This window comes from Macrosteles quadrilineatus, unplaced genomic scaffold, assembly GCF_028750875.1.
Source record: "Macrosteles quadrilineatus isolate MER2022 unplaced genomic scaffold, UCM_ALF_1.0 Scaffold_2__2_contigs__length_208266976, whole genome shotgun sequence".
Taxonomy (NCBI): Eukaryota; Metazoa; Arthropoda; class Insecta; order Hemiptera; family Cicadellidae; genus Macrosteles; species Macrosteles quadrilineatus.
The window spans coordinates 13,656,962-13,683,272 of NW_026542595.1; the positions used below are offsets into that span (position 1 = coordinate 13,656,962).

Genomic DNA, 26,311 nt, shown 5'->3' on the forward strand with positions numbered 1-26,311 from the left:
AAAAAGTAACTTATTATTTAACAAAGCCAAAAAGAAATCACAACGTGTGCAACGATAGTTTGAGTTTGTTTAGCAAACATGCGCATATTAAAAATTGTGTATTGGTTAAAAACACGTAATTACATGAAATCAACTGATTATACAATAAGTCATTACATCACTTTCAGTGGCAATGACAATAAACGAAAACATAACCTCTCTTAGAAGTTATGAGTAGTGACTGTTAGGAATTAAAAACCACATGGTTAGTAATTAAAAAACGGTCGTAGGTAAAGTAGTGTACGCAACTCGCGTTAATAGTCTTTACGACACTTAAATTAACACACTTAAATAGACTTAAATTGACACTTAAATACTCGTGCCTTAAATTTTCTACTCGTGTCGTAAAGACTAACTTAACGCAATCGTTGCGTAAACTACTATAAATTAACCGATATAACACTTGATATTGCAATAATTCTTTTTTTCTCAAAGGTACACTTGCTCGGCACACTTCAACGGAGAGATATTAATACCTCCACCGCAGCAAACCTGCAGACTAAGCGAATTTCTATTTGCTTGATTTGATTTACACTAAAATGTCTCCTTAAAAATATCACGTTTATTCCTTACTTAAATATAATTAGTTTAACGAGTACTTAGGTTTGCTGCAATAGGGAGGGTAAAAAGTGTTTTTTCTTTCAAATGTTAATTATTTAGTAAGATATGAATGTATTTTCCAAATTCGATCAAAATATGTTCATTATCAAGCAAACTACAACAGTTGACTTATTCTCCATAAGAATAACATGCAAATTTTAAATTTACGAGGGTCGTTCCAAAAGTAAGTTACACTTTTCTATAAAATCCGTGCGGTATGAGGGTGAAGTCTGGGAGTAGCAGGGAATTAGCGTCTGGGTGTTGTGGCAGCACTGCAACGTGCCCAAGGCTGGGCGTGGCTCGCTACGCCAGTCAGGCGCTAGCTGTCATGGAGTTACCACTGGTTCCTGCCGCCGATTGTGAAATGCGTGCTGTCATTAATTTTTTGACCGCTAAAAATAAAAATGCAACTGAGATTCATCGAGAACTTTGTAGTGTGTACGGTGATGACGGTATGTCTAGGCCTATGGGTTGCGAGCATTGCCGAAGGGTCATTGACACTGATCATATGCCTTACACCTTACACTTGATGACATCCTTACTGAACTGCCTCCAAATGTTGGAATAAGCTGTACTTCACTTCATCGAATAATTACTGAAGATCTAAGCCTCTCAAAAGTCAGCGCAAGATGGGTTCCACGCTTGCTCACAGAACAACACAAGGAGCAGAGAGTTGATGCAGCATTGCAATTTCAGCAATTTTTCGATGATGAAGGGGATGGTTTATTTGACCGAATAGTGACCGGAGATGAAACATGGATTCATCATTGGACTCCCGAAACAAAAAAACAGAGCATGGTGTGGAAAGCAAAAGATGAGGCTGCACCAAAAAAAGCAAAAGTCGTGCAATCTGCAGGAAAAGTTATGGCAACCGTCTTTTGGGATTCAAAGGGTGTGTTACTGGTTGACTACCTGCCTCATGGAACCACGATTACCACAGAACGTTATTGTGAGGTGTTAAAAAACCTACGAAGGGCAAAGCTTTATTCCGTACTTGTGGGCTTTGTCCTTTATGTACTGACGGAAGGATAGGCATCCGCGGAACAAGACCATCGCTTCATCAAGGGGTAAGCATTTCCCAGGACTGTAAACTTTGTTACAGTTTTATAAAACACGATTTAGCACCTGATCAATTTTATTATATTGAATTTTAGCCTCCTGATCGCATTTAAATACTATAAATTGGTGTAAAATACCTGCATTTATGCGATCTTGTGTTGTAGCTGAGTTGCTACCGGTTTCAACTCACATTGGAGTCATCTTCAGGCAGTTATAAGATGTCTTCTCGCTTCATTCGAAGGTCGTCAAAGGATAATAAATAAATAAACAAAACACAAACACGTACACGGACATAAAAAAGAACATTTAAAGCTGTAAAATACTGAAAACGGTAGGCCTACGGGACACGACACGACGTGATCGGGCAAAAGTTATGTCTAGACTGCCGGTCAGGATCAACGTGGTCAGTGATGACGTCGTGCCTGGATTTCCCGATCAGCTGATAGTTCCATTCACAACTGTCCCTAGCTCCATTATCTTAATAGCAGTGTCGTATATGTAATTCGATTGGAATGAAATCTTGTCGTTAATGATGTTTTGGCTGTCAAATTTAACAGCCCTATAGATTTCGAATTCTTCCAATGTGTTTCTATTGAATCGGTCGTTCGATAGGTGTAGGATTTTCATATTACTGTCAATACTATTGTAATTGTGGTTGAGAGAAACCAGGTGTTCTGCGAAGGTCGAAGTTTGTGCAGTTGTAGTCCTTTTCGGTAGATGTTCTTTAAAACGTTTACTAAAAGATCGGGATGTCTGGCCTATGTAATATTTTGGACAATCACTACAATTGATTTGGTACACACCAGTTTTTTCGAAGGTTGCTGTAGGTGTCTGGGGCGGTTTTTTTAGCAAAGATCCAAGTTTATTGTCAGTTTTGAATGAGACTGTGATACTATTGTTATCCATTATGTTTTTAAATTTGGTGCTGAGGAATGAACCGTACTTCGCAGAGACATAGGTTTTCTTTTCTTTTGTTCCAGTTTTTTAATTTATTTTATTATTTTATTATTATTTATTATTATTTATTTAATATTATTATTTAATTATTAATTATTATTAATTTAATTAATTATAATAATTATTATTAATTTATTTATTAATTTATTTAATTTAATTATTTAATTATTAATTTAATATTATTATTTATTATTATTTTTTTTATTATTTTATTTATTTTCAGAGAGTCGTGAACCAAACAAAAATAACATTTGAAGATGATGAAATCGCTTTGCTAAATAAAGGATTGAATTTCAATTTACCAAACAATAAAAATTCAAACCTTGTTCACGAACTGTTAGACATTGAATCGTCCATAAAAAGTATAAAATCCGATGAAGTAAGGGATTCCACTCGTATTTTAATAGGAAACAGAGCAAAAAACATTCTTAGAATTAAATCAAACACACGGAAACAGCATTTAAAATTCAAACCTATGCAACACACCTTGACAAACATAAAGAACAAACTTGCCGAACATAACGCCCTAATAACTAAAGCCGATAAAGGCAACTCCATTGTAATAATGTATCACGACAGCTATGTGAACAAAGTAAAAGATTTTATGAGTAAAACCAATACAATAGAACTCTTAGATAAGGACCCTACAGCCAAAAATTCTAAGGAAATAAACAAAGCCATCTCTATTAGTAAACATCTGTTAACAGCTAACGAAATATTGAACCTGAAGGTAACTAACCCCCAAGCACCTATTCTTAGAGGACTTCCGAAAATACATAAGCCTGATATACCCATCAGACCTCTGGTCAATTTTATACCATCACCTGCATATAAGATAGCAAAAAAACTGGACAAAATAATCAGGAGAGAAATTATATTAGAAAATAGCCACAGCATCAAAAATAGTTTGGAATTAGTAAACAAAATTAAGACACAACCAGTAAAAAGTAATATGAAGCTTGCATCCTTTGACATTGTCAACTTATATACCAATGTACCAATCCAGGAAACAATAGAAATATTGGAACGAAATCTACATAAGAATTCTAATCTACCCCTTGAAGCAATCAACGAGCTCATAGCACTCATTAGAATCATACTAAAACAGAATTATTTTGAATTTGAAAATAATTTTTACAATCAGAAAGACGGGCTAGCAATGGGTTCTCCATTATCCAGCATTTTGGCGGAAATATTCCTCAATCACATTGAGAACAAGCATTTGTTTACCTCAGCTAATCGGTACAAAGATAAGATAATCTTCTACTATAGATACGTGGACGACACCATTGTTCTGTTCAACGGTAATAGCAGGCAACTCTCCTTGCTAAACAATTACTTGTGTAGCATACATAAGAACATTAAATTTACATTAGAAGAGGAAACCAACAATTGCCTGAATTTTTTGGACCTTACAATAACTAAACATAATGATATCTTCACATTTAAAATATATCGAAAACCAACTAGTACAGATCAGACTATCCATTCAGATTCCCATCATCCATACTCTCAAAAATTAGCAGCTTACAACAGTTTCGTCCACAGACTCCTCTCCGTACCAATGAATTCAATAGATTACACAGAAGAACTTAATACAATTAAACATATAGCTGTTTCTAATGGTTTCCAAAGCAACTTGATCGACAAATTGATTTCTAAACATAAAAATAAAAAAACTGGAACAAAAGAAAAGAAAACCTATGTCTCTGCGAAGTACGGTTCATTCCTCAGCACCAAATTTAAGAACATAATGGATAACAATAGTATCACAGTCTCATGTTCTTTTTTATGTCCGTGTACGTGTTTGTTTTGTTTATTTATTTATTATCCATTGACGACCTTCGAATGAAGCGAGAAGACATCTTATAACTGCCTGAAGATGACTCCAATGTGAGTTGAAACCGGTAGCAACTCAGCTACAACACAAGATCGCATAAATGCAGGTATTTTACACCAATTTATAGTGATCAATTTTGTGCATTTTGTGGTTGGTGGGATCTGTATCCTGATCATAAAAACATAAACACTGTAAAAGACTCTCATATCTGTTGCGAGCCATTGTACTGCCGAATATCGGGTGTTCATACAGTGGATCTTTCGACCAATAGTTTTTCTATGTGGGGATGTCTACATTACCCATAAGTCTACATAACCCTCTCGAGATGTTGCGCAGCTCTTTTGTTAGCCCATACCACAATCTTGTCTATGAGAGGCGTCATAAAAAATAGAACTAAATATGGCGACCGGATCTGTTTCTATGTTTAATTTCACTTGGCCAGTAAACTCAAACTGTTGTGGCACATTATTTGTGTCCTTTCATAACCATTCACATGTGCACATGTGCGGCAGATATCCCTCTGGACCGATACGAAGAGATCAGGGCTTTAAAAAAGACCGTTGCTAAGAAATACGCTGATTAATAACAATAGGACGCCGACGCAACTGTGCATTGTTAGTCTATTTCAATGTGACCAGCTGACGTAAATATGTGTCGGTGGTCTACTGTGAGAAACGATTTGACGCACAAATGTGTCACTGGTCTATATGAAACAAAGAAGTATTGAAAACGGGAGGAGGAGACAATTAATAATAAGATATCTTATGCGTATGAAATTACTATGCAACTTACTTTGGAAGTGAAAAATGTACGAAGCACATTAAAGTGTTGTCACGGTAGTAAAGTAAACTTGCCTAATGTCAGATCAAATAAATAAGAAATATTTACTTCTGACACACTTATACAGTTTTTAGACTTAATTTAGCAAAACAATCCAGACATTTTAAGTCAAAAATAAGAAGTTTCAAAAATTCATTTGCTATTGAATGTTTTAGTGGCAATGTTAGACCAAACATAAGCGAAGGAATTATTGTTTATATATTCAACAATCGAGTAGTAACGGTTAAGTTTATTTTTATAATTCAGGAGAGGCAAATAATATATGCTGTTCAAAAACAAAAAATGAAAATTGCTATCCAAATCTTATAGCTACAAGAGTTATCCAACCTATTTCGTCAAATGAATCCATACTTTCAAAACTTTGGGACAGGTATTAAGAGAAACTCCACTGAACAACATGATTATGGCTGTCTAGTTGGTAACCCAGAGTTTGTGTGTAAAAAATGGAGCACCTGAAATGGTTGATATCACCCCACTTTTCAGGATTCTCTACAGAGAAAATTTGTTTGATTAGGGGGATGTCTTAAATCAAAGAAATAAAATGACCCAACTTAAATTACTTAACACAGGTTATCAGTAAGGCAACAGTTTTCTTCAATTCTCATTTCTAGAAAAACTTTGTTGCAACATGTTAACTCGAATTGAACCAAGGTGAATCTTGACGACGCAAATAGAGACAGGGTATTTAAAATTAGTTTCTAACAAGTGTTTAAACAACTCTAAGATGTAACTAGAATTACTTGAATTTAAGCATAACGTTTTCCTCGGCGTTATGTTTCATACTATATGCACGGGTTCTCTAGTGTTTCTTAATTCCCAACAGCCTTGAGTAAGAATCACGAGTGGTAAAGGTTAAATGACAAATGAAGTCGATAGAACTGTAAACGAGATGCTTACCTAAACAAATTTGCTATTTGCTTTCTCCACACGTGCTGGCTCTCACAATGCCCAAAGGTCAACGGGGGTATCTTTATCCGGTACACATCTCTGGGGCTGAGGGGAGTGGCTCCAAAAAGCAGAACTATTTCATCAATAGAGCAGTCAGTGGACTTCATCAATTCATGTTCAATGCACTGCAATATTAGAGGATTTGTATTAATTTGCAATAATTGTAGGAAGCACTGAAGGCACAATCTGTTTTATTCTGAAGGCACAAATACCTAGTTTTTATTTAAATCAATGATATAACAAAAATACCCCCGCCGCAGCAAACCTGCCGACTAAGCGAATTTCCAGTTGCCTGAATTGATTTTCAATTAAATGTATTTAATAAACATTAATTTTAATGAGTACATAGGCTTGCTGCTACAGGGAGGGTAAAAAAGTGTGTTTTTTAGAGAAATATTAATAACTTAGTATAAAATAAATAAATTTACCAAGTTTGATCAAAATATATCCATAAACAAGCAGACTACAACATTTTACAATATTCCCCATAAGAATAACATGGGAATTTTAAAATAACAATTATTTGAATTTTCTCCGTAACTAATAATAGAACAAAAACACTTTGATATACTAAATTATTTGTTTTTTTAAGCTCTTTAAGAAGGTCTGAAGAGAAATTGGGAAATTTTTCGTTTGTAGGGTCAAAAATTAGAAAACCCCATTTTTACCCCATAAAACCCCCCGTAAAACCCCGTTCCCATGGTCCGATCATGCTGGTTCGCGAACTCATTCAAGTTTATCCTGCCTTACACCTTCAAACCAAATTTCATCAAAATCGGATAAAAATTACTCAAGTTATCGTGTTCACGGACACATATATATATATATATAAATCTATAGATATATATATATCTATATATATATATTTATATATATATATATATATATAAAAATTTGAACGAATGGTGTTTTTGGCCTCTGGGGACATCAAAATGAAAAAGTAAATCAGTCCCGCACTTAGGTCTTACCATGCCACCTACGGTAATAGCTACTTCCCTATAGGGAAATTCGCTAAAATCGCTAAAATACTTCCCTATAGGGAAATTCGCTAAAATAGAAAATCCCGTATTAAATGTAGGGGTGTGTGATGCAGCAAAACATTTCAATTCAAAGCAACAATTCGATTTCAAAAAATGTTGATGTAACTCGATTCGAAGCCAAAGGAATTTTTCTATTCATACTTGTCAGTGGAGTGAAATATCTGTTTTCAATCATACATTAGAAGAACCAGTATTTCTAGAAATATCAGTGAGCTTCTTGCCTATTTCAAAATTTTTACATGCAGCATCATGTTGTTAAGCATGTTACCTATTTTATTTTATCGATTTTATAAATAAAAATATGTTTTGGTGTAAACAAATGAAAACCTTTGTAAGATTTAAATACTGAATCTTTCAATTGGTTTACATTGATAAAATAAGAGGATAGGATCAGAACTACAAGGTATACATAACTTCTTGTATGGCGAAGCAATGTCTCAGTGTATGCCATGTACTTGGATGGCAATAGCCTGTATGGCGAAGCAATGTCTCAGTGTATGCCATGTACTTGGATGGCAATAGCCTGTATGGTGAAGCAATGTCTCAGTGTATGCCATGTACTTGGATGGCAATAACCTGTATGGTGAAGCAATGTCTCAGTGTATGCCATGTACTTGGATGGCAATAGCCTGTATGGTGAAGCAATGTCTCAGTGTATGCCATGTACTTGGATGGCAATAACCTGTATGGTGAAGCAATGTCTCAGTGTATGCCATGTACTTGGATGGCAATAACCTGTATGGCTAAGCAATGTCTCAGTGTATGCCATGTACTTGGATGGCAATAGCCTGTATGGCGAAGCAATGTCTCAGTGTATGCCATGTACTTGGATGGCAATAACCTGTATGGCGAAGCAATGTCTCAGTGTATGCCATGTACTTGGATGGCAATAACCTGTATGGCTAAGCAATGTCTCAGTGTATGCCATGTACTTGGATGGCAATAACCTGTATGGCAAAGCAATGTCTCAGTGTATGTCATGTACTTGGATGGCAATAGCCTGTATGGTGAAGCAATGTATCAGTGTATGCCATGTACTTGGATGGCAATAACCTGTATGGCGAAGCAATGTCTCAGTGTATGCCATGTACTTGGATGGCAATAACCTGTATGGCTAAGCAATGTCTCAGTGTATGCCATGTACTTGGATGGCAATAACATGTATGGCGAAGCAATGTCTCAGTGTATGCCATGTACTTGGATAGCAATAACTTGTATGGCAATAACCTGTATGGCGAAGCAATGTCTCAGTGTGAGTGTATGCCATGTACTTGGATGGCAATAACATGTATGGCTAAGCAATGTTTTAGTATGAGTGTATGCCATGTACTTGGATGGCAATAACCTGTATGGCTAGCAATGTCTCAGTGAATAACTTATATAATTAATGTCAATAAGTTATATGGATACTGATAGTCAAAGTAACAGTATCAATGTAACAGTCAACTATGTATATGGATACTGATTAAAAAACGTATTTGGATACTTATTCAATAACGTATGGATACTGATTCAATAACGTATCGGATACTGATTCAAAAACGTATTTGGATACTGATTCAATAACGTATATAGATACTGACTCAAAAGTGTATGGATACTGATTCAAAAACGTAATTATGGATACTGATTCAATACCGTATATAGACACTGACTCCATAACGTATGGATGCTGATTCAAAAACGTTTTTGGATACTGATTCAATAACGTATGGATACTGATTCAAAAACGTATTTGGATACTAATTCAATAACGTATATAGATACTGATTCAATAAGGTATGGATACCAATTCTAAAAACGTATATGGCTAAGCAATGTCTCAGTGTATGCCATGTACTTGGATGGTAATAACTTGTATGGCGAAGCAATGTCTCAGTGAATAACTTATATAATTAATGTCAATTATTTGAATAATGTCAATAAGTTATATGGATACTGATAGTCAAAGTAACAGTATCGATGTAACAGTCAACTACGTATATAGATACTGATTCAATAACGTATGGATACTGATTTAAAACATATATGGATGCGGATTCAATACCGTATGTAGATACTGATTCAATATCGTATGGATACGGATTCAATAACGTATGGATACTGATTCAAAAACATATATGGATACTGATTTAATAGCGTATATAGATACTGATTCCATAACGTATAAATGCGGATTCAAAAACGTTTTTGGATACGGATTCAATAACGTATATGGATACTGAATGCCCATGATTCAAATCGTTATTTTGATCATCACTGAATCGAATTGGAATTCCAATGCATTTTCGATTCATCCCACACCCCTCAAATGTAATCTCGTCCCAATGATCAGGAATATAAGATCCAGAACATTTTTTTAAAGTTTTGCAACCTGTTCATCCCTAACTTTGAAAGGTTAGATTATTCCCGACTTTCGGCCGAAATTCATGACTTTTTCACGACTTTTCCCGACCTTTCAAAATCCCCGACTTTTTCCCGAATATCCCGGAATTCCCGACTGGTAGACAGCTTGTGTTATGGAGGCGTGGCAGCGGGGCTGAGATGGTAGTTTCCCAAAGATTTCTCCACCGGAACTGCATTTAGCGCTGGTACTAGAGTAGGGTCGGGGCTACAGGTATCTGCGATGGAGTCGGCAGCTTCGCATAGAGACTGTTTTTTGGATTCTCCCAGATCTTCTCGTTCTCTGAAGGAGGTTTGCGACTCTGACTTCTGGTTGGTGTCAGAGATAAGGGAAGACTGTGGTGTTTGCTCATTTGATCCAGCCAGTTTCTCACAGATTCTGTTCACAAGCCATTTCTTCCCTGCCTCATTCAGATGCATGCCATGCCTTGTGTGCAAGGCTCTATCTGCACTGCTTGACTTGACAAGGCATACATTTGTAAAACGATGACTTAAGGCTTCTAAAGATGTGTTTGTCTTTTTTATTTCTTGATTCACACAAGACCAACTAGGCAAATCATGTCTCGTAGGCAAGTCAACCAAAATTATTTTAAATCCATTGTATTTATGCAAAATACTTTCAATTGAGTTGATTGCTTCTTTTGCTTCATTCTGTGCTACGTCATTCGAACCACAAGCAATTATGAGGACATCTTCAGCTTGTAGTTTTTCTCCATCAATATTTTCCACATTTAATATTTGTTTTGCCAAACCTCCTGGTCTCACAAAACCAACTGCATCAACAGATCTAGAGGACTTATTTAAGTGAAAAGCTAAGTTACGGCCATGACTATCTGCACACAGAAGAATTTTCTTTTGCAATGACTTTTTATTATTATTGTTTTTTTTTCTTAGCAGGAGCGTGCCTTTAGAAATATTATTGTTTTTTTTCTTAGCAGGAGCGTGCCTTTTACTTTTCTTTGTCCTGTTGCCTTCTTGGGTTATTTACACAAGTTTGTTTGTCTGTTAGTGGTCCAGCAGAATCTTTATCCATGCTCTAAAATAAAAGTATAAATATTTATATTCAAACAAAAGTAACAGAATTTGGCCTAGTAAACTAATTATTATAAGTTAAACAAAGCAGAACTGTTCCAAATTTAATGTACTTTAAAAATGGTTAAGGTTGTTCTTTATGAAAAAGTGATGCTTCAGGGTCAAAATCGGACAAACGTAAAAATAGTGCGAAATTCCGCTGATTTTTAAGCTTTTTGGAGGTGATCCGGAAGGTAGCCGAGGTTGAAAATTTGGATTTAGCCATTCAGTACTATTACAAACAACATAAAAAAAGAAACCTACTACCCCATTTCATGCAAGATAAAATGCGCTAGGATACCGTACTGGATTATTCACGGTAAATTCAAACTTTAAATTTTGAAATTTTTAGCCTTTAAATTTGTTTTTGATAGTATTATGTCTCCACCTCCAGCATTTAAACTACGTGAATAAAAAGTGTTAATATTATATCCCGTTATAGTGAGAAGCTCCAATTCATGACTTTTCATTTTGTGTTCACATAGTACTATTATATCTGGGTCAATTTCTTGAATAGTAATTTCTAATGGTTCTATTCTGCTCGGTAGATGTTGAATAATAAAGTGAAAAATTTTTAAGATGTGTGATTTTTGTGATATTTTATCGTGTGCTGCTGGTTTAGGCTACAATTTTTTACTTTATTGGTATACTTTTGGAGTGTCGGAGTTTAAAGGTAGGCTGTGTTTATGGGCTGTTTGAGATTGAGGGATGTCTAGGAAGGCTATTTGGGATAATTTTTCCACTGAAACGACACCATCATCGATATCACACACATTATTACTCTGCTCTTTGGTTACACTTTTTGCCACTTCACTGTAACTCAGATAGGGTATGTGTTCACGGTAAGGATTTCATAGCTTTTGTGGTGTAGCAAACTGTCAAATTGGAGGTTGTGGGTTAGGGCATGTTGTGCTATGGGGTTTTCTTTTTGGTTTTAATGTCATGATGGTGTCCATTCATCCTTTTTCTTTAAGTTTCTGTTGTTAGGCCAATGTATTTGGCAGGGCATTGGGCGCATTCCAATTGGTAAATCAGGTTTTCTGTGTTGCAGGTGAAGTGTCCTTTGATTTTGAATTGTCTATTGTGGAGAGAGCTGGAGAATGTTTCTGCTGGTTTGTGAATGTTGCAGGATTTGCACCTTTTCTCATTAGAAGGGTAAGGGCCGTGGTTAGGTTTTTTCTGATGGGGGTACTGAAGTATCTAGTACTGTAGTTTGGAATGTATACAAGTAAATTTTTCAGATTTGGAGGTTGTCTGTAAACTAGGGATGGAGATTTTTGGAGAAGATTCTTGGGTAGTCTCGAAGATTGTATAATTTTGAAGCCTGATTTTAGAAGATGGTTCAGAGATTGTAGGCCAGGTTGGTAGGTGGTTATTAAATTTAAGTGTTGGTCTTGGTTGTTTATATTTTTCTCCTTTCTGGGGTTTTTGTTGGATTGTGCTGCTTTGGGATTTTACAAGGTTTCTAGGGTAGCCTCGGTTTTCAAACGCTTTCTAGAGTTGATTATTGTATGTTTTTTGTTTTTATTTTCTTGGTCGGAAATCAGGCGAGTCCCTCTTAAGGCCAGGCTGTAGGGGATGGATCTCTTTGTGTTATTAGGGTGGCAGCTTGAGAAATTTAAATATTGGGTGAATTAGCTGAACAAAAATCGCTCAAATACTTCATTAGATTTACCAACAAAAAACTTATCAAATCGTTGAACAACTTCATCTAATTCAATATTTTCATCATCCATGAAACCGAAACTGTAATATATATCTATAACAAATGGGCCTAAACTAGACATAATTGATGCTACCTGTACTGCATTTGATTTCCTATCAAGGCCAGAAGCTCTGTAGTACCAGTTCCACTGGTGCTTCCATTTCTTCCAAGAAGGAGCCATCATTACATTATCCTCGTCTTCTGTATGGTTTGTATGGATATTGTCATGTTCCTTAAAGTCATACCTTTTATTTCTATTCTGTGTGGGTTTCGGCACCATGTCATTAGATTAATTATTAAATAATTGTATTTATTTCATGAAAGGTTGTGTATTTCTATTCAAAAAAAAACTCAATCAAAATATTAAACAATAACACTAAACATATGTTGAACAATTACCATATGTTACTAACATATTAACTACTACTGTCATCCCTCTTTCACAAGTCAAAATTACTTGGTTTTCTTCAAATCCTTTCCCCTCGTCTTTCAACAGGAGCTGAGTCATTGTTATGTCCTTCTGACCTGGACGATTGACCTTTATTCACATCATGGGAGATTCTGAATGACTTGTCTCTGTTACTTGACGAGGTATTGTACACCATAATTATTAGGCAAAATGAAAACGTCTGCAAAAAAGGGCTCAAAATGTTATTAGATTTGTTAATGCAGCATGCAGTTGCCGTTATCTAAGAAACATGAATGTGTAATGTGCATTGCTTACTTTGAAAGTGCTATCTAAAATTCTGTAAGCCTCTTCAACCTTTTTGTAATGTTTCTCCATCAAGAATGTGATACCATGGGAAGTGCCAAAGTCTTTTTGAGTGTTTGATAACTGAAACAGAAAATAAATAACAACTTTTCATATAATACTCACAGGTGTGTTGATGGTCTTTGAAATAGCACCCATCAGACCTCCCAGGGGAAAATGTTTAAAATTAGAGCTAGGCCTAGAACAGTAAGTTTTAAATAATTTTTTTAGTACCATAAGTTTTTTTAACAATTTGCATTTTTTACATCTTGAAAACATACTGATCTTGATTCAGACATACTGTAGCCTATTCTTTTAGCAAATTTCCCATAGGTTATATATAGGGAGTAAGTTATTACCTGTAGGTTTCATGGTAAGACTTAAGCCCAGGACTTATTTACTTTTATGTTTTTATTTGAGGTCCCCAAAGGCCAAATACAATAAGTTAAAATTAATATGTAATAGACGGTTGATAATTAAAAATTGGTGGGCCAAGCAAATAAATTTAAATTGTCCAGAGTTTTGCATTATCAAGAGTTTGATTTATCGGTAGAACAATAAACCATTAAAATAACAAAGCGTCTTTTTAGCAAATTTCCTATATAGGGAATATAAGCTATTACCGTAGGTCTCATGATAAGACCTGGACCCAGGGCTGGTTTATTTTTTTGTTTTGAGGTCCCCAAAGACCAAAAACACCATCTGTTCAAATTCATAATTTATATTTATATATGTGTCCATTAGCACGATAACTTGAACAAAAATAATCAAATTTTGTTGAAAATATTATAGGCCTATGTGTTAACCTACATTTATTTGAACGAGTTTGGGAACCAGCATGGGCCAAACCATTATTTATTTTTCATAAAACCCCCCATAAAATTGTCCGATCATGCTGGTTCGTGAACTCGTTTGAATAAATGCAGGTTTACACGTTGATACCAAATTTCATCAAAATGTTATCATTTTGCTCGAGTTATCGTGCTAACGGACACACATATATGCATATATATATATATAACCTATATATGTGTTAGGTTGGATTAGGTTTGAACAAATTAGTAGGCTACCGTATTTTAGGTGAGTGCCTTTTTGCTATGTTTTAGGCCTTTTTCCCCTTAACCCTAAGTTGTAATACGAAGCGACGCGCCTATAGATTAGCAGGGCTACTCATAGTTAACGTGGCCATACATCCCGCTTTCGGAAATTTACAAGATTTACCAACAGGGTGCAGCACTATTATTTTTTTATTATTTATGAAAACAGGTAATTTGAACTAAGCAGCAACAAAAAACTGTGATACACAATGAGAACTGTCAAAGTAGGATTGTTTACAGTTATGTTTATGTTTTTAATTTCGTGAATAATTTATGATATTTTGCGAAGTTTTAATAATCTATCTTTTTCTAATGTGTAGGTGAAGTAGTAGAACATTATGGCTATGGTAGATGTGTAATACTATCGCATACCGTAAATTTGAGGAAGCAAATTTTCTCAAACCGTGTTTTCTCACATCGCAAACGCAAAGATCGGGTATAACTGCAATAAGCATTTTATACTTATTTGCCAACCCCGTACGAAGGACGGGTTCTCTGCTAGTAGGAATATACTTGAACAAATGATCTCCATAGCATATTAAGTAGCTGCTTATCAGCATTGCACAGTTTGTATACTATTTATTTTTCAAATGAAACTTGAATTAATATGAAACATCCATTTGGTTAAACTAATAGGCCTATTAGTTTGATTGACATAAAATAGTTTATACATGCAAACTATCAGTTCTATTTCATGTAAAAAATTAAGCAGCCCCTAAAGAAAATATAAAGGTAAACAATATTTGTTAATTATTATGTCTTTTATTGCTGACAATATTCCTGTGGCGGAGCACGGGCAGTTAACTAGTGAACAATTAAAACAAAACAAACAGTTTCACTGGGGACGTCGAACAGTAACATGGTAAAACACAAACTATACAAAAAAACTTGAGCACAGAAACCAAAAAAGAGTCGTGACATTCGTCGGTGGAAAGTCGGCTCAGGCGTTTGGGCTTTTTCAAGAAAAAATAATAATTTTCACTAAGTTATGGTCTTTGCTATGGACCGACCGGGTGTCGCAAATATGCGACATTATAAAAGGTTATCAAAAATATAAATAAACGGTATCAGCTTTCTGACACATACTTTCTCCCATAAGTTTGTCAACAACCTTTATCATGGGTAAGCGGTGAGAGTTATGAATCACAAAAGTTGCAATAACTTTTGAACCGTAATTGTTACAGCAATGGGATGATGTACATCTATATATTAAAAAATATCGGTTTTTCTTTTCCGAGTCCGTCCGTCTCTTCTACCCGATCGAGTTTCATGATTTTGGTCTTAAATTAAAGGTATGCACGTAGATTTGCCATCAAGCATCAGCATTCATTTATCTACAGTATTACTTGACCAAAAAACATAAATCAGATTTTTTTTAAATTTTTAACTTCAATTGAAGATATATTTCCTCAGTTACACTTACGTAATCCTATATGTTTTGGTCTAAGAACCTTCAGTGAAATACCAGCTTTCATTTGAGCCCTTGATTATTAAGATCGGACGTACCTGAAGCGCGCTGCTGAATTCCAAACAATAAAAAATGTAATAATTTTGGGATTTACCGACGACCAGTGATCAATAACCCCATTTTTATTTTAGTTTGTTTATATGTTTTGTTCTTAAAATACTCCTAGAAATAAAAGCTTTCATTTGAGATATAGATCGTTGGTATATGTTATGTTCAAAATACTGTATTACTCAATCAAAAAACATAAATTTTATATGTTAAGGAAAAGTTACTCTTTGTAAAGGTGTAACGACCCAAAACCCGTCAAGGGGTAAAAACCTGATTTTAAAAAGTTTCATCTTAAGTATTATAATTTTCTAAGTTCGGGGTAAGCCGCTCCCGCGTTGTCAGCGGCATCGTAGGGGCAAGGGTCCTACGTCATCGTAGAGGGGATGACGCTAGTTACCTACCCCGCCGCCAGGGGCGATGGCGAAGAAGGACCAGAAGAGCAGACCTCATAAGCAGTTGTCCACCCGCTACCGAACCGTCAGTACGCCAGCTGTTTGGAGATAAATCCAACAGTCCTAACTTACGAAATCCTGGTCAATTAAAGATTTCCCCCGTTCCTGGTATAGTCCTAAGGCATCAGGTTAGTGTGCTACCGAGTTTATTTTGTTTATTCTCATTTTTGCAGAAGTTTTATTATCTTTATTTTACTGTGCCGCAGTCGTGAGCAAACCCGCACGCTTTGTCACGTACGAGCACACTGCCTTTTGTTTTAAACCAGCTTCGGAAATCATTTAAGTTGCCAGGACGATATCCGTAGTACTTACCCCGTTACCCTGAACGTTCTGCTTAAGTTTGGTTTAAGAAACCCCGGACCGACTCTGGTGATCGACCGAGTTAAATTTTCCCCGACACGTTTACTTTGGTGATTACCAAGTATAACGACCGAGTCTCGTTTTAGTTAAGTTTCTAATTAATTAGGTTAACCGCATTCACAATAATTTATTCAAAATTTAGCTTCACATATTTTTCGAGTGGCTATGATGAGCACTTGCTAAAGGTAAGCTTAACATAGTAAGCATTATTGTTGTAATTAATATTCTGAGCCAATAAACTCGAAACGATAATTAATTAACGAACACGTTAGAGCCCTGGACTATCTCATTGTAGGCTAAGCTATCTGGACAAATTTAAGGTGTGACAGAATTTCAGGTGAGACGTCAATTACGTACTTTAAAATATAATTTTGTCTCTCAACCCGAAATTTCGTCATAAAGGAATAAACAATAATTTTATATTCCTCTATCTCAGCTGTTTACAAATGTTAAACAACATTTGTTTACATCAATCATATGTACTTTTGTATTTTTCATTACAACAATTCAATTCTTTCTAATAAGTCTTGCTCATTTTTATCTTTAAGTTTTTTATCAAATTAAGTTTTTTTTACACTAAATTCACTCGGTCCTTCAGTATTATTCCCCATAAGTTCAATTGTTTGCTTTTTTTTCTTTTTTTCCAGTTATTGGCTTTTAAATGTGTTCTCAAATTCAGTTGTATATATACTATGGGCCTTGGTAGGAACACCAAATCTGCTAAGTGGAATCGTGAACAAAGAAAAATAGAAAAAGAAACGAATGGGCAGCCTCAAACAGACGATATATTTTTAGGAAATTCTCCAACATCGAGGAAAAGACGATTAACCGGAATTAATGATAGACACTATAGTGACCCACCTACCAAAGGTGTCCAGATTGAGAACACTGTTCCTAAAAAGAGACGTAAGCGCAATGCAACATTAGGTAGACGTGAGAGAGGTGGCGATGTTATGAGAAAAACTGTTGATGATGAGATATTCTTAAAGCCAACTTCACAGTGTGCCGTTTCCGATGAGATTCCAAATGATTTTACCACTGCATTTTCGAAAACTAATAATTTTGATGTCATTCCCATCATCGGTGATGGAAACTGTTTGTTCCGAGCTATTTCTTTTTGTTTGTTCAGTACTGAAGATAGACATTTTGAAATACGATCTATTATTGTTAATAATGTCATAGAAAAGTGGAATGCATACCGTGATTTTATTATTGGTGACAACTCATATGGACAACATATTTTGAACGTTGGTAATTATAAAATTTTGATGGACAGAAAGGTGGGCATGCCGAACTTAACAGTGCTGGTGAGTTGTTTCAGGATTGTAAGTTTAGAGTTAATATGGAAAATAGAGAAACCATCATTGATTACGGCCAGGTAACATTATTCATAACTTATTATTCACGGGCAGATTAGATGCGATCTAAATGGTATAGGACCTCTGAGACTACAAGATACAGTGCTTGAAATGCAGAATCAGGTAAGTACCTGGGTGTGGTATTGGACCGAAAGCTGCAATGGGGGCCACAACTCCAAAAGGTTATTGATCGAGGTAAATGGTCACTCATGGCTTGCAGACGGATGGTGGGAGGAACCTGGGGGCTCAAGCCGGTGCTCATGCACTGGCTATTTGTCTCCGTGGTAAGGCCCGCCATGACATACGGCTCACTCGGTGTCGGCGGTGAGAGATCTGGCTGCCGTACAAAGACTCGCCTGTCTCATCATCATGGGCGCAATGAGCAACTGTCCGGGAGCCTCAGTGGACTGCCTTCTCAACCTCACTCCGATTGACCTGCATGTCAAGGTCACTGCGAGGAGGACTACCTACAGACTCCAGTGTGAAAACCTTTGGTTGGATGTTGGAGGATCCAGAGGTCACTCTCGGATCACTCAGCAGGTAAGAGGGGAGGTAGAGGTCGTGCGGAACTAGGTGAAGCTTGGAGGGGATTAGTGGTGTGGCGGGGGAAGTGTCGCTATGCGAGGCGACGATCGGCTCGTCTCCTACCCCCACCATGGATTTCCCCGCTTTAGACAGTTCCCGCCGAAAATCTCAGGCTTCACCTCGTTCCGCACGACCTCTAATGGACATGCCCTCGGATCACATGCCGACTCGAGTCTTCTTCGCCAGACCATTCACTGTCCTTCTTCCGTCCGGGGATGAGTGGCATGTCCGGTGGGAATCCTCTTCTACAAGGCGACCTTGAATGGTATACTGATGGTTCAAAGGTAAGAAGTGGGACTGGGGCTGGAATTCATGGAGTGCAGAACGGGGTGGACATTTGTCTTCCTATGGGCACTCACCCGACTGTGTTCCAGGTCGAAATGACTGTGATAATGGTATGTGCTAGGGAAAACCTGAGGCTAGGCTTCAGGGACATCAACATTTCTATTTTTACAGACAGCCAGGCTGCGCTCAAAGCGCTCGACTCCTATGAATTCAATTCTAAGGTGGTCTGGGACTGCCTTTCTGCGGTATGTGACCTGGGCAGGCGCAACAAGGTAACACTCTGTTGGGTTCCTGGGCACTCAGGGATAGAAGGGAATGAGGTGGCTGACAGGCTAGCAAATGTCGCGTCAGCCTCAGACTTCGTGGGACCACAACCTTTCTGTGGAATCTCTCGTGGGCATGCATGTCACTCAGTCATGTCATGGGCTCAGGTGGAATACAGGAAAAGATGGGTTAGGCTTCAGCACCATAGGGTAAGTAAGCTCACCCTCTTCTCCCCTTCCCAGACGGTCGCCTCCAATGCTCTACGTTTAGACAGGAGGCAACTCAGACAGATCACAGGAATGGTCACTGGACATGGCTTCCTGAAATTGCACCTACATCGCTTGAGGATCCACAATGGTGACACTGCGTGTAGGAAATGTGGGCAATCAGAGGAGACTGCTGATCACCTACTCAACAACTGCACAGCTCTGAATGAGGTAAGGGACAGTACTATTGGTGCAATGACAAGGGGCAGACACCTTCCTCAGGAGGAGCTCATAGACAGGATGCTGGAGTTCGTTAAGCAACTCAGGTTTGACGGACTCTGAAGTACCATGTGGGGAGCGCAAAAAACCCATCAGTGGCTGACATGCAACAGGACAAGGTCCGCCCCTACAGAATCAATCAATCAAGATTGCTGAGTATTACTAAGTAAATGATCACTGTTTAACAGGTTTTCGCCCGTAGCCTGTGTGTAGGTCTACTGTTAACCAAATGACAACAAGTCTATGTGAAAAATTAAATTGTCTACCTCAGTCCGTGGCAATAATTGTGGTGTCGCATATATGCGTCGCTCGGTAGCAAACGTTTTAACCAAACATACGAATGTAAACTTGGTCATCATTAGGATTCAATTATGTACACTCGTATTTAATAACAACTTTATTAGGACTCAAATTAGAACGTTTAGGCCGATAACAATTCAATTAGGCCTAGGCCTACTTAATATTCTTAATATATGTAATAATAAAATACCCCCGCCCCAGCAAACCTGCAGACTAAGCGAATTTCAACTTGTCTGATTACATTTTTATTTAAATCATACTAATATTATAAATGTGAAAGTTTGTGTGTTTGTTTGTTTGTTTGTTTGAAGTGCAATCACGCATTAACTACTGGTCGGATTGTGTTGAAATTTGGTATGATGATAGCTCACATTCCCGATTAACATATGGACAAATTCTTACCTCAAAAATCCTTTAGGGCTCTGCCCCAGCGGCTCTGGAGTTTCCCATGTTAAACGTATGAGTATTCATTTTTAAAAGGAATTAAATAATTTTGCCAGCTGTTTCAACTTACACAATTTTTTTCTATGATACAAATTTACCAACAGGGTGCAGCACCATTAGTTCTTTATACATTTTATTTATGACAACAGCTAATTTTAACCAAGCAGCAACAAAAACCTGAGTGTGACAACTTAACTTACTTTCTATTGTTTAGGTGAAGTGGTAGAACATTATGGCTATGGTAGATGTTCTATTTACTATAGTATACCGTAGATTATAGTAAACCAAATTTTCTCAAAATGTGTCCTCTCTCATTGCAAATGCAAAGCACGAGTATTTAACTACAATAAGCATTGTATACCAACCCCGTACAAAGGACGGGTACTCAGCTAGTATTTCCATAAATAAGACATATTTATTCCCAATTTTAATAACATTAGATTTGATTAGTGCTTAGGTTTGCTGCCACGGGGAAGGTAAAAAGTGTTTTTTGACCATACGTCAATAGTATAGGATGAAATAAATAAATTGCCAAATTTTATCAACATATATCCATAAACAAGTAGGCCTAGGTAAACTAGAACAGTAATTATTTTCTCCATAACATGGAAATTTTAAATTACACTTTTTTAAATTTTTTCCGTAACCGTTACCTACTCATACAATAGCGCTTCATTATACTGAATTATTTCTTTATTTTAAGCTGTACAGAGTGGTTTAGAAAGAAATAGGAAAATTCTTGGTTTTTAGGGTCAAAAATTGAAAAAAAAACAAATTTTTACCTACCCCATAAACCCCGGTTTCCATGGTCAGATCAGGCTGGTTCGCAAACTCGTTAGAATAAATGTAGGTTTACACGTTTATATTTAATATTTTTATTTGAATTAATATTTTTTTTTTTATATACTTTAGGTTTAAAGTTTACACGCTAACGGACACACACATATGGATTTGAACGGATGTTTTAGCCTCTGGGGACCTCAAAACAAAAAAATAAATTGGTCCTGAGTTCAGATCTTACCATGAGACCTACGGTAAATAGCTTATTCCCTATATGGGAAATCCGCTAAAAAATATGTTTTAGGCCTATGGTTAAAACTGATTCAAAAGCAATGAAAATTGTTCATTTACAAAAAATATACAAAAAACTGCAAATTTAAATATAACTTAGGTATTTTAAAAGTTGTAAGAAGTTATTGTGTTTATAGTATTATGCAAATCTGAAATCACCAGCTTTATAAGTTAGCCTACATGAGTTAAGTGATAAGTAGAAAGAAAATAGCTATAATATTAATTTCAAAACTTGATATACCAGTATTTTAAACAAAATATTATAAGAGTTAGTAGCAGCTATTGTTTATAAAACCCGTTAGAATGAAATAAAATCTTGCTCTACACATTAAAACTCAAACGAATTGGATAGATCTTCCTCTTCTTCGACTTGTAATAAGTTAAATCTCATATGGTTTAGGTCTCTATTTGAGGCCATTATTTAAAATCATAAATATCTATTTAGGCGCCTATTCAAAATTAATTAAAAGGCTTAAAAGGACTTTTGCACAACATAAGCTGATTTAACTCACTAAGGAAAAATGTGATAGGCCTGATATAATTGTTATAAGCTCAAAACGCCTTGTTATTGCCTCTAGATACCGTAGTTCTGATGATTGTCGAGGGAGTGCAGCACCTCCCAAATGAAGAGAATCATAAACAAAATTTACAATGCTAAATATTATGAAGTGGGTGGACCATGGGGTGGACACCGAGCTGAATTGGAAACGCTTAGAAGGCCACCAAGCTAGCTGGCCAGAGCTGCGGGGCTACCTTCAGCGCTGACAATGTCGCGTCATTAATCAAAATGAGAGGTCCACTGGCGTTCCCCATCGAAGCGGAAGGAAAATACAACGATAAGTTAAATCCTACCGCAAAGGGTTAAAATTATTTCCCTCAGATCGTGTTTTCCCCCACCCAAAAACTCCAATTCTCACTAGTCCTCTATTCCCTAAATAGTAAGGGGTTAAGTTAACTCAGGATTTGTAAAAAAATATGATTTCTCCCTATTTGTTTTCCTTGCACTACTTTATGCATTTTAGGTCTTTTTAATTTAGGCCTTATGCATTTTAGTAATTATCAAACTCCGAACCAAACCATCCGAAATTCAAATTTTTTTTTCAAAACGTCTGAAATTTCACGCTGATTCCAAAAATGGTTGTTTTTCTCTGAAACAACCCATTTACCCGGAAAATCGGAAAAACCTCAAAACATTTTTTTAACGGATAACAACATTGAGGGTGCTTAAATTAACCGATAGAGCAAGCTGAACAAAGAATTTTTAGAATCCGATGGATATTAAAGGAGATATGGTCGGAAAAGCGTCGGAAAACAAAAAAAGAAATCTGTGTAAGTTAAATCGTTCATGTACATATCCAAATTAACAGGAAAACGAGTTGAACAAGAATATGCAAGATCAAATGGATGTTACGGCAAAAAAGCGGCGGAAAATCAAGTTAGCACCAAAATGATCAAAACTAGGTTAGGTTGGGTTAGGTTAGGTTAGTAAGGTTGGGTTGGGAAGTTGGTTTAGGATAGGTTGGGTTAGGTTAGGTTACTAAAAATACTTACCCAATTTATTGATAACCTAACCTAACCTCGCCCATCCTAACCTAACCTAACTCAACATATTTTTGGTCATTTTGGAGCTAACTAGATTTTCCGATGCTTATCCGAGCCGTAACTTATATAACCGTTAATAGCCTATCTATCGGATCTTGAAAAGTCTAGCATATTCTTGTTCAGCTTGCTCTACCGGTTAACTTGAGTGCCCACAATGTAACTTTCAGTAAACAAACATTTCGGGGTTTTTCCAATTCATCGAGTAAACGAGTCATTTCCGAGAAAATCGACAAACATTTTTGGAATCAGCATGAAGTTTCGGACATTTTGGAAAAAATTGAATTTAGGAACAAAACCTTGATTTTGGTGAGATCCAGAGGTCGATTTAATAACCCTCATTTTAAGAAGGCCTAAGTAAGTTAAGTTAGGCCAATTTTAGTAAAAAAAAACTTAAAAATTTTAAGTTTATGTATTGGCCTAAGTTGCTGTAATCTAGAAATTGACCATAAAAAGGCAAGGTAAGTAGGATCATAAAATTTACGTAAGTTACCTTTACAACATGAGAAAATGAATAGCCTAACTTAAAGTTACGTTTTTTAAAGTTTAAAGAACTGGGCCTAAATAAGCTATAAAAATACTTTTTTTAACAATTTTTAAGTTATTTTGGGGTTTGCTAGACCTCCAAGCACGCTTCAGTGTAAAAACAATGTGGGCACATGCTTAAGGGTTAAGGTAAGTGACCTTAGGCCTAATTGCTAGCCTATCTATATAATTAATACGCTACATGAAACTTCTTGTCGGTTGAACTCCTCCGCCATTTCTTAACCGATTTTATCCATTGACGTCTCATTGGAAAGAGCGTGTCGCGTAAATTTGAAAACTGACCTTACATTTTTGAAAAGGTCCCTTGGGCTCTGCACCAGTGGCTTTTAAAGTTTCCATGTTATCCTTATGAAGAACATAATTGTTTACATTTTGATCAGCTGTATAATTTAATTGCTGTTATTTATTTTTGAATTCAACAAAACGCAATGGGTACATTTACTGATTTTGTTGAAATTAAATAACTTAGGCCTATTCACTATTTTAATTTACATTCCTACATATTACAATGTAAAAAGTTGAGAAAGCCTGGACAATTTTATATACTTTACCAAAATAAGAAAAATGAATTGACATAAGTTTAGTAGGCTACTGTATTTCTTGAGCAATCATTGAAAGAACCGATTTGTTAACCATGGAAACATAGAAAAGTCATAGAACGCTACCAAGTAGGAGAAATAGACAAAAAAAAATACTGTCCTTATCAACCTATATAATGAAGAACACCTACAATATGAAGATTCCCACAAACAATGAACAAGGATGTTAGCCGAAGTGCTACTAAGTTATTTTGTAGGAAACATGGAATTAAATGATGTTTGGTTGAGGAAACCCCAAACATATTTACAAGAAATGTTGATTACATGGAACTGTTAGGTACGTACCGGTAATGTATGAGTTGAGTATTATAAACTCATCGGAAATTATGACTTTTATTCGTTTTATATTAGTTATTTGTTTTTAAACAACAACTTTAATTCGTTGCAATTGCTCGATTTCGAGCAACCTGTACACTAGTTCTTATTAAATCGTGTGGTTGGTTTGGGTTAGGTTAGGACTTATTTGGCATAAGTTACCTAAATAAAAACATTAACTTAATCAGGCTACTTTATGACTATGAATGAAAACTTTCATATATATAATTTTTATTAGGGACAGTATTGTAAATTAACTTATTGGTTGTCAAAATATTGAATTGTATTGTATTGTTGTAATTTGATAAATAATTGTTTGATCATTGAGTCATTGTGTGTTTATTATTCGTCAATATGATGTAATCGGATACTACCAAACTTGAGCTAACTTATAGGCCTACCTCTAAAATTTTCTGCTGTTCTATCCTCTTCGTTACAAACATCTTTAGGCGCTCATATGGATAAGGTATTTGTTGCTTACTAAAAACGATGAATTTGATTAATTCAGCAACAAACATTGAACATGACTTCGGTGTGATCAGATCAGTTAGGGTTATTTCAATTTGTATCGGTTCAAAACTTTTTAATCTATTCATGGTAAAGATAATGTTGTATTGTCAATTAATTACTGTTTTAGTATTACAAAATGTTGACTAGGCCTGGAAACATGTTCCTGCTACTCAATAAAAACTCAACACTTTGTAAACGTAAACTAACTAAGTTACTTTGTTTAAATCCACAACTAAAAAAGGCCTAAGATATTGTACTGTACTGTATTTAAAAGGTTAGTTGGTATGTCGGTAATAAAATACTTTAGCAAGCACAAAAATAAGTCGAATGTACTGAGTTATTTCGAACTTTTAAACGACAAACAAAACTCTACCACCTTCTACACATTTCAAAATTACTGTAATTGTAATTACAAACAAAAAACAAAACAAAAAACAACGACAGTCGACAACATGTGTCACCTCCCCACCCCATCCAATCCACTGGTCACTAACTACACTATGACTCTTCTTACTTTTTTTTTTTTTTTTTTTTTTCTTCTTAATGCCTTTGGCTGACTTGGTATTTTAACACCATGTAGTCAATTGTATACAAACCACTGAGCTATAATTCTAACTGGAGGTAGCACTGAATGTCAACGATGCGTGTCGCCAGCCGCCATGTTTGCGTGAGGTGTGAGTTATAAAGAAGCCATGTTATTGGATGAAAAAACTCACTGCTATGCAAACCTAGTTATAGAAGCCATGTTATTGGATGAAAAAACCTGCTGCTATACCAACCTAACAAAATCAGCGACACGCTTTTGAGAGACTTCTGTCATGGCAGTGCTACCTCCAGTTATAATTTTAGCTCAGTGATACAAACTTATGAATTTAGTATCCTTTTATCGTCTTGTGGTTGCCTGGGTTAATAGTTTTTCACATTTATCTGTAACAAACATATAGATTTTTGTTAGTCACTAATGACATTTATGTTTTGTTTTGTTTTTGAGTTTTAGTTAGTATGTATACTTTAAAGAAGGATAATTCTAAGGGTGAGGATATTCAAGGATATAGGGTTTGGATTTGAGATGCTCTTCTCGGCCAGGGGTCCGTCAGGCCTAACCTAACCCGAAAGGGAGGGGGGACCACGGAAAGAAGAACCCAGTGCCACAGGATATTGTTTTGTGAGTTAGGTTTTCTGTGTGAGTTTACATGTTTTTCTTGATTGTTTGTAGATAGTTATTTATTTCTCTATATATTTCAGTGTCTAGGCTAGCAAGTATTTCTCTTA

At 36.0% G+C, this 26,311-nt stretch overlaps 1 protein-coding gene across 2 annotated transcripts in view; it reads right to left on the bottom strand.

Moving 5' to 3' along the window:
- Positions 1-25,500, bottom strand: part of LOC128987121 (MAD2L1-binding protein-like) — a 26,785-nt gene extending 1,285 nt beyond the window's left edge. The window contains exons 1-4 of one of the 2 annotated variants that reach the window (XM_054407836.1): positions 24,931-25,500; positions 13,227-13,337; positions 6,233-6,408; positions 745-1,031 (exon numbers count right to left, since the gene is read on the bottom strand). In XM_054407836.1, the coding sequence (XP_054263811.1) occupies positions 974-1,031; positions 6,233-6,408; positions 13,227-13,337; positions 24,931-25,125 (540 nt within the window). In that variant the 5' untranslated portion in view covers positions 25,126-25,500 and the 3' untranslated portion in view covers positions 745-973. Of the gene's footprint in view, positions 1-744; positions 1,032-6,232; positions 6,409-13,226; positions 13,338-24,930 lie in introns of those variants that run through there. The other variant, XM_054407835.1, reaches the window with a different exon arrangement.
- Between the last annotated feature and the right edge of the window lie 811 nt (positions 25,501-26,311).